The sequence below is a fragment of the Pelophylax lessonae genome, assembly GCF_965119305.1.
Source record: "Pelophylax lessonae genome assembly, chromosome: 5".
Lineage (NCBI taxonomy): Eukaryota > Metazoa > Chordata > Amphibia > Anura > Ranidae > Pelophylax > Pelophylax lessonae.
The window spans coordinates 391,717,582-391,727,216 of NC_138772.1; the positions used below are offsets into that span (position 1 = coordinate 391,717,582).

A 9,635-nucleotide genomic window follows, 5' to 3' on the forward strand; every position below is an offset into this window, starting at 1 on the left:
CCACTTTAAGCCATCAATTACCTAGTTTCAACCTTACAATAGATCATATTCTGGTGGTCGATCAAACCTGTAAGGGGGTATGGGGACTACACTGTAAAAGCATTGTATGCAACTCCCAAGTCTGCCAACCTGCTACAATTATTGAGAGGGGGGTTCATTCTTTATGTACAAATTTATTCAGCAAGTGAAAATGCAAACGAAACACAAGCCCCCCCCCGAGCAGAACAAAGCTGGACTCAAGCTGTTAGATTGCTCATTTCAAAAAGTGTGAGATAGGAGAACCTAACTTTTAGTTGATTGACCCAAATGGAAAGGTATGCACAGTAGTTTCTATGCATGAACACTCTGGTATACATTATTGCATCTACTTCCGTCCCTGTAAAGAAACAATACAACATTTTTTTCCATTCATATAAAAACACACACTACAAGTTTCTTTGTTATTTCTATATTACAAAAAAAAATAAAAAATAAAAATACATGTCGAAGAAACAAATCTTTACATAGCAGTTAATAGTCCAAAAAGGGAACAGTATCCAGTTACATGGTATTCTAATGCCATTCCCAGGTAACAAAAACAACTCATTTTTACATTAAACAAAATATTTTATTATATACTGGAAAAAATGGAAAACGTAAATGTGGTAGACAGTATGTGAGCATTATCTGCTGCTCTGGAATGATAAAATGTCTGTTTTGTTTCTTTAATATTGCACAGTCTGAAAGGTACCAAAAAATTTCATAAAAAAGTCACAATCTTGGGAAGTATCTCACATTTAAGCAAAATCTACCAAGAAACATAACGCCTGTTTCTACAGTAGCTCTATCCTATAGAAACATTGGAATGAAAATACAGTATAGTCGATGTAGGTGTAACTGTATAATATATACAATTACACAAACAAAATACTTGCTATTAGCTCTCCTTCACCCCTGAGTTTAAGTTATTGAAAAGTTTGAATGAGCCCATGAAAAGTTTTGAAACTCAACATCCTTTAGAAACAGCTACAGAGAATCCTCACAAGTCAAAAGCTGTAGTCACAGTTTGTTTTTTGTTTTTTAGGGGGCTGAGAAAACAAAACAAAAAAAAAAAAAAAAGTCTTCGATCGAAAGGGGTAAGACTTTGTGTCAAGAAAGCTTCACTTTGACAATCCCGTGTGCAAATAACACGAATATATATTTATAAAAAAAAAAAAAAAAAAATAATGCAAAAGGTCTCTTTGATATCAACATATCAACTTGAGCAGTTCAAAAGAAATGTTCAGAACACTTTACAAGTGGGAGGAAGTTAGGACAATAGTTTTGACTGCAACTCCATCTCTGCTGCTCGCTTGAGGGCAACGTCAACCAATAACTGGAAGCCACTGAAATCCTGATTGTGATCTGGTGGGGTAGGTGGAGGAGTGTTGAAAAGTCCGCTTTGAGGGCTTGTGTTTTGTCCTAGTTTTATAGTGTCTTCGTGGCATACAAGTGAGGTCTCTGTTAGGTTGTTTGCCTCAGACTGCTGCTGGTCTGGGATCTGTCCAGCATTCAACACATGGGTGAAGTTGAAAGGAGCATCGTTTAGTGATGTTACAGTGGTATGACAGATGACTGAGGGGCGAGCCAGAAGAGACTGCTGAGAAGACAGTTGAGAGGCCAGTAGCTTCCCTGAGTTCTGGTTAGATCCCGATGAACTGATGCGAAAAGAGTTTTCATCTATAGTGGGAATGTAAGGCTTTGTCCCTGTAGGAGAGTCCATCTGGATCACATCAGTGATTTTGGCCCCTTTTCGAGAAATGGTGAACTGATTGGGATCCTTGCCATCTTTTCTTAACATATCGGGCAAAAGTCTACGCCGTGCATTAATAAACCAGTTACAGACCTGCAGAAAAAGTAAAAGGGGGATTAATGTGTTGTTTCATGCACTCTGACATTCTAAAATTATTAGGTACTGGAGTAAAAAAAAAAAAAAAAACCCTTGGATTATCAGCTGTTTTGAACAATGACAAGCAGCCTAAGCATCCCATGAAACATCAATGAACGGAGATAAAATGCCACCCAACCCTACCGTAATTCTGCGATCGAGTAGGAATTTGCATTACATAAAGCATCTGGGATTTTTTTTTTTTTTTTGGAGCATTCCCAGTTACACCCATACAAAAACTATGCATAGGAAGAAGTGTCACTTACAATACAGATTAACTGGCGAATGCTTGCACACAATCACAAAAACAATGTTAACCCACTTAAGGGAATTTTTTTTCTTTAACAAACATGTTTTTAGTGAGTTCCAAGTTAACACTTACATAGGAGTAGATCACCAATTCAAATTCAGATCACGGTATACAAGGATAACAACTGCATGTGGGCAGACAAATCCCATTTTTCCAAAAAATAAAATAAAAAAATATTTGTCCAATAGATTATATTGCAACCTTATACTTCCGTCCCTGATGGGTACATGCTACTCGCCACTTAAGGAAATTCTTACTTGGGGTGGGGGGGGGGGGGGGGAACACCCACACAAGAATTTGAGAACCAAGATTTGACTCCGGGGAGGAGATTTACTAAAACTGGTGCACACAAGATTTGGTGCAGCTGTGCATAGAAACCAGCTTCTATCTTCAGTTTGTTCAATTAAAGCTTTGACAATAAAACCTGGAAGAGGATTGGTTACTATGCACAGCTGCACCAAACCAATGAAAGGCTGCAGAAAAAGCCAAATAGACCAGTGAAAAGGTCAGAGAAACTGTATTAAAAATTAATTTAAAAAAAAAAGGGAAGGAGGAAGGGGGGAGAAGGTATATGCTGTAATACCACTGGACCCCAGATCTCTCCATAAAGAGTACCTGTCACATGAGAGGTTTACATTCCTCATGACAGCAAATTTTGATAGGTTACTCACGATGTGATATCAAGATGAGTTATCGGTGTATGCAAGTAGTCTAAAAGTTGTCGGTTGAGGTCTCTCCATCATCTTTCCCAAAAAGTATTAAAGGTTCATTGGCTAAGCAAATAAAAATAAGGGAGAAGGAGGAAGGTCTTACAACTGCAGTCACATCTGTTGAATCAAACGTGTGAAACAGCAGCCAGCACTGACACAAAGGGCCAGTTGTCAAAATACACAGAAGAAGCCCTACCTAATAAAGCCTGAGGACAGATACATTTATGAACCGGCTGAATGCTTTTATTTTAAACTGTTCCTTGCATGTCATTTCCCATACCTTAGGCAAATGGTGGGAAATTTTCCTTTGAAACAAGATGCTGTTTGTCTTCCAGCAGAGAGTAGAGTGACTCACTAGACTGCTGAACTTACTGTGCTACCAGGCATGTCTTCAATTACCTCATTCCAAGGTGCACAGCATTAACCATTACACTGCAACGCAGCCTTGTTCTTGGGACCACGAATACAGAGCAAACTTCATAAACAACCCGCAAACTTATCTTAGGATTTACTGGGCTTCACCGGAACATTGAAAAAGTTCTTATGAAGCAAAGCTAATGACAATATGAAGGAAACCTGGTTTACATTATGACATTCAGTGCGAGTGGTGAATTTCCCCATCAGAACACAGACAGCAACGAAAACTTGACAAGTGGGCCATAACTTCACAATTCTAGCCAAAGCTCTGGAAATCATGCAGGTTCTTGACAGCAGAGAACTCTGATTAGTTTAGATCAACAATATCCAAGATTTATTGCACCATCTCAGCCAAAAAGTTAAAACCATAACAGTTCAGAAGCATGGATGAGAAAAAAAAAAAAAAAAAAAATTCTATTTAATAGAATAGATCCTTTTTCTTAAGGAGATCATCCTTGCGAAATTCATTACGTCCAGACAGGCAGTAGTCTAACTGTAGACAACTATTAATAGCAGCACGAGTTGTATTCTTACAGGGAGGTTGACATCATTTTCTTAAATCAGGGGTGTCAAACTAAATTTCACTGTGGGCCACATCGGCATTATGGTTGTCCTTAAGGGCCCATTCGATCTGTGAGGCTATATACATTTTATCAAGGGCTTTTTCCTGTGGAATAGTTGTAGGAACTCAACCACACTCTTCCCCCCCCCCCTTTTCTCTAAACCACACTGAACAGTAGGTGTGGCCAAATTGAATAGTGGGAGGATCTTAAAGAGGCAATAAATACTAAGAGTGCGTTATGTTCAGGCGTGCGCCACGCAGAGAGCAGGGCCGAGGAGTGCGCCACGCAGAGAGCAGGGCCGAGGAGTGCGCCACGCAGAGAGCAGGGCCGAGGAGTGCGCCACGCAGAGAGCAGGGTCGAGGAGTGCGCCACGCAGAGAGCAGGGTCGAGGAGTGCGCCACGCAGAGAGCAGGGTCGAGGAGTGCGCCACGCACAGTGTATGGCTCAGCTCTCTTTCACAGGCTGTCTACATCTCACTTCCACCCCTCTTTGACTCAGACCTCTGCACCATGCTCCCTCATCTGCATTCCCTTTTTTCCTCACCATGAGTGCAGGGCAGTAAGGTATCGGCCAGAGCTGCCAAGAGGAAAGCTGCCCTTGTAAACACAGAAGCCTTCTGTGTTTACAAGGTACACTTGTGAGCTGACAGCAAGAGCCGGAGGTTTCGAGAACAGAGTTCCGCCAAGTTCCACCCAAAAGAAAGCCCTGGGCACAAGGGTCACTTGAAATGGCCTGGCGGGCTTTGTGTTTGACCCTTCTGTTTTTAAAGCCTTTAAAAGAATACCTGAACTGGGACACTCAGAAGTGAAATCCAAAGAACATCAAGGAAAGGATTAGTTACTACTAGAAAATCAATGCAGAGACCTGCCCTGTCTATACTATTTGTCAGTAAGCCAAGCCATTAGATTTGTCAGCACATAGCCATACTCCGTACCTCGGAATAAAAAATAATAAAAAAAAAAAAAAAGAGAAAGAAAGAGAGGGGGGGGGGGGGGGTTTGGAGGAACGTGCCAAATCCCTAATTTTTCTGAATATAGAGCCCCATGTTTTAGGGCTTCTAAATCATTATGGAATATATCAGATAATGTATCTTTAGAGGAGTACAAAGACCAGGCTGGCAGTTAAAGTAGTTGTAAAAGACTTATCTTGATGCATTCCATGCATTAAAGCAGAGCTCGACAAATCCCAGGCGCCAGGTCGCCAGTGAGACTAGAAGCTGCGCTGCCACCCTCCTCCTGGCTATTGCGGGAGGCGGCAGCTCAGCTCAGGAACATTGGGGATCTGGAGTCAATTTCCTGGCACTAGAGAGCCATACTCCTCTGGTTGGAGGCGCCGAGCTGGGAGCAGTTAAAAGAAATGATGGAGAGTCTGGAAGAGTAGGATGAGGTAATCCCCTGCCTGCTAGCATGTCCAGCCAAGGCACAAACTGAACATAGCAAATTGTTTTTTTTTTTGTTTTTTTATCAATTGAATGCAGAAATTTGACTTTTAGATGGTTTCCAATTTTTTTTTGTTCTTGCTTTATCATATTCTATTTTTTCCCATAGCAGGCTTGCAGAGTCTAGTAATCCTCCAGACTTTTTATCGCACAGTTCATTTGTTATTTTCCTTTTGCAGCAAGGAAGGGAATAGACAAGTTAAGGTTAGCCCCATAATGAAAGAAAAAGGCGGATGGGGGGGGTTGAGCGCTAATCCTATGTGCAAACCTACAAAAACATACAGTATATGTATATATTGCTTATACCCTGTGCATTATATCATATATTACTTAATGTGCAAAAAACAAAAACATAATATATATCATTCTCTAATAAATTGCAAAGTGCCTTGTGCTAATTAAAAACAAAGTGCAAGCCGCAAATAGATGAGATTAGTGCTCCCCCCCCCCCTTTTTTTCCATTAAGAATTTCTGATGTGATCAAAAACAGGATAGCAGCGGTTTCCTTCTCCTTTTTCAAATTTAAATTTTTGTATTTTTTCACCCAGTATAGTAGTCCAGTAGCGCAGGTTAGCCCAATGTATGACGTCATGGAGTACAGCCCTGTACATTGTCCGATACGGATTCTGGGCAGACTTGAGAAAGAATGAGTCCCCACCCCCCCACAAAATGTGCAACCACCCACCCAATGCGCAGCCTTCTTCACAAAAACAATATATGACCGCAGAAGTTAAATCTGACAGCGGGCTTGTTACAGAGTCATACCAAAGGAAAAAAACCTGTCCCAACTTTTTGAGCTGGCTCCTAGATTCAAAGCAAATTTGTCAAGCCCTGCATTAAAGGTAAAAATATGTCCCAGTAGTTGTTTCGTCCCCTCACCTCCCTAAATTAGTAACCAGTGCTGGTTCTCTCTGCCCTTACAGGCATAGGAGACCGTCATTGTCTCCTGCTGCTGTCAGTGAGGGAGCAGGGGGCAGGGCTGGGCTGTCTATGGACACAGCCCAACTCAGGAGCAAGAGGTCAGGTGTGCCACTAGAGCAAGTGGCTTTCTATGGTGGCACAGCGAAGAGGAGGAGCAGAGAGCACCAGCGGGGGGGCCCTAGAAGTGGAGAAACAGGGCCACTCTGTGTAATACAATTGCAAAGAGCAGGCAAGTATAACTTTTTTTTAGTTAATAAAAGTTCATGCTTTACAACTTTAAGGATTTATATTCCAATATAGATTTACTTTAACCACAAATCAAACAAACTTCTGTTGACTTTTAAACAGAATATGGGGATATAGAACTTCCGTCTGTTTAGTTTGCGTTGCCCTTAAAAACAAAAAAATTCTGTCTAGTAATGGGGTCAAGTGACAATTCCACAAGGATTAGACATCTTGGACAAGTGCAGGTATGAATAATTTTTTCTTCACTTTTCTAATATGACCATTAATAAAGTTGCCTAGAATTTTTCATATTAGATTTTAAATGACAGAAGCTGTATCCCTTTTTAAAGATCATCAGAAAACAGTACCATTATTATGTTCTGCTATAGGTCATATTCATTTATACTGCAAGCTAAATTTCCTTTATGCCAGATTTCAGCTCTTAACGTCTCCAAGCTGTATCACTGTCACACCAGCTGTTCCATGTCAAATACATTTGTGCTCAACTAACATTTTTGGATTTATCAGCATAGGACAGAATGACTGACAGAGCCTGAACACCTCAAATGATTTAGTAATGATATGGAATGAAAGAATGGAGTGTAACAATCTTCAATACTGTCATATCCGCGTCACTGTGGTTTCAGCTAACCATTCCTGAATTTCTAAGCTGGGACAAGTAATAAAATGTAGGCACAACATATGTACAAAATGGTGCTACTAGAACCCATTCAAAAGGTTTTTAAAGAACTGTCCTTATTGAAAACTATGCCAAAGATACAACAAAGCAAAATATTTAACTTATCGCCACACTAAGAGCCCGTTCACACTGGGGCGACCTGTCAGGCGATCTGGTCGCCTGACAGGTCGCCTGCCATAGAGAAGCTGTGGACCCGTTCTAATAGGAGCGACAAAAGTCGCTCCGACTTAGAAAAAGGGTCCGGAGCTTCTTTGGGGCGACCCGGAGCGACCTGCATTGACTTCAATGTTATGAAGTCCGTGCCGGCCGCTCCGAGGTTGCGGTGCGAGCAGCGCACCGCGACTTGTGAGGTCGCCCCGGCAAGTCGGATCACTCTAATGTGAACCGGCTCTAAAATGCATAGATGAGTGCTGTGCCTTAAGCCCAGCTTAGATGCCCAGCCTTAGATGGTGTGATTTTCTTACCCCTTCCGTGGAGCCATCGTGTTTTCCCAGCGGGGGACGTGCAGTGAGCTGTCCATACGAGAACACACAGTGATTATTGCTAGACTGTAGCCACTGGCAATTATCTCATAAAAATCAGAAATGCTGGTTGTACCCAAGTTGATTGATGGAACGAGTTGGGTACAATCACCCTTCCCATGCATGGTTCGAAACTCCCTGCTTAACCTGCAGAGATTGGAATCATCTACAGACAGCTTTATATAGGTTCTGAAGAGCTCTACAATGCACATAGTGGCACTTAACATAATTAGGAGTTACCTTCGTCCTTCCCTACTTTCAACTCTCTACTGGCCATCAAGACGGTCTACAACAGTGATGAACCAACAGAAATGTGTGGCAGTTTGTTGTGGGGCCGATGAGCTATTGACACCACTGGAGGGTGGGTATTTGAATATTATAATGCTCCAAGACTCAAGACATCTGAGCATGTAATAGGAGGTTTAAAAGGTTTCTGGTGCCGGCATTTTAATCCTGAAGCCAGTGAGATAGTTGCTATTACTAGCAAGTGTATTTAAGGCATCTTAAACTCCCACTTTTGGATCTGCAAATATCTACAGCTTTATAACACGAGTTCTGTAAAATTAGATCACAAAGTGCATATATTTGCAGGGAAGAGTGTGCTTAAGTTTGAATTTCAGGGTAGAATGAATACATTTTTTTTTTTTTTTTTTAATATACTAAAAATATTTCCGCAATAAAGTTTCTACCCTGCAGTCATGGTAGCTGTGTAAAAGAATCTCTTGAACATACCTGTAGCGTAGAGAGATGAGTCTGCCGGGACAGAAGAGCCTTCTCTTGTTCTGAGGGGTAAGCATTGTATCGATGTTCATACAGCCAGTCTCGCAGAATCTGGACTGACTCTTTGGGTAAATTTCCTCGCCGCCTCCTCTTCCCTGAACCAGCAGTAGAGGAGAGGTCTAGCGGAATATCCATACCATCATCATCCTCAGTCTCACTGCCCGACAGAGGAACTAAGCCTAGAAGAAATAAAATGTGTAATTACCACAAGACTGCAAATACTATCAGCAGACCTGAATAGATCTAAAAAGAAGCACGCCATTTTAACATTCTTGCAAAGTAACTCAAACATTATGGGAAAGTAAACCCACAGCTTTGATTCCCAAAACAGTTCCATTCAGGGCATGCCTCTGGTGATAACCATCACAGTTGCCAGAATGCTTGACAGGTTTCAACCAAACGTTCAAGCTCTTGTTGGTGTCAAAGCTGATCACATGTGCAGCACCATGACAGCTGCAAATCTAAATAGAAGATAAGATGGCACTTTCCATAGATGTAAGAGGAAGGTTTAATACACTTAAGGAAATTTTTATAGCTGGGACTTTTGGGCCAATGTGTGCCCTGACATTTATCCTAACAAGGTGTATACTATACATACACACAGTGTTCCTACACATATATACACACCAGGGTTCCTACACATATACACACACAGTGTTCTCTCAAGCCAACTCCAGGGAAGAGGTAGCTAAAAGAGCAGGGTGCTGACGATATGTTCAGGGAACAGGTAGCAAATTCAACCACTTTTAACTGAAAAAGACGACCACCTAGATCAACCCTTTCCAATGAAACTGTGATCCATTTAATTACTTTTGTTATTGAATATAAAGTCGAAATGGCAGCAGAAGACTTTACACTTTTGCAATCAGGTCTTTTACCAGTGGATACCACCTTTACGGCACCATAACAGGTCAGAATTTCCAAGATCATGGATAACATAATTGCGGAGGCCGTCAAGTTTAAGTATGGCAGCTCAACTGAATTCTAATTTTTACTGCTAGATATGAAGTCCTTTTTTGGCTTTAAATATAAAAGGTATTAATGATGAAAATATAGTATCGCTGCTGTTCCCACAGGAGTGATCAATAGGGATCCTGAGATTTTATTGATAAAAAAAAAAGAAAACTAAATATAAAAATTCACA

The 9,635-nt window shown here is 41.1% G+C and overlaps 1 protein-coding gene across 2 annotated transcripts in view; it reads right to left on the reverse strand.

Moving 5' to 3' along the window:
* Positions 1 to 696: 696 nt before the first annotated feature.
* Positions 697 to 9,635, reverse strand: part of TGIF1 (TGFB induced factor homeobox 1) — a 398,124-nt gene continuing 389,185 nt past the window's right edge. For both annotated transcript variants that reach the window (XM_082258205.1, XM_082258204.1), the window contains 2 exons: positions 8,444 to 8,670; positions 697 to 1,864 (listed from right to left, as the gene is read on the reverse strand). In XM_082258205.1, the coding sequence (XP_082114331.1) occupies positions 1,289 to 1,864; positions 8,444 to 8,670 (803 nt within the window). In that variant the 3' untranslated portion in view covers positions 697 to 1,288. The remainder of the gene's footprint in view (positions 1,865 to 8,443; positions 8,671 to 9,635) is intronic.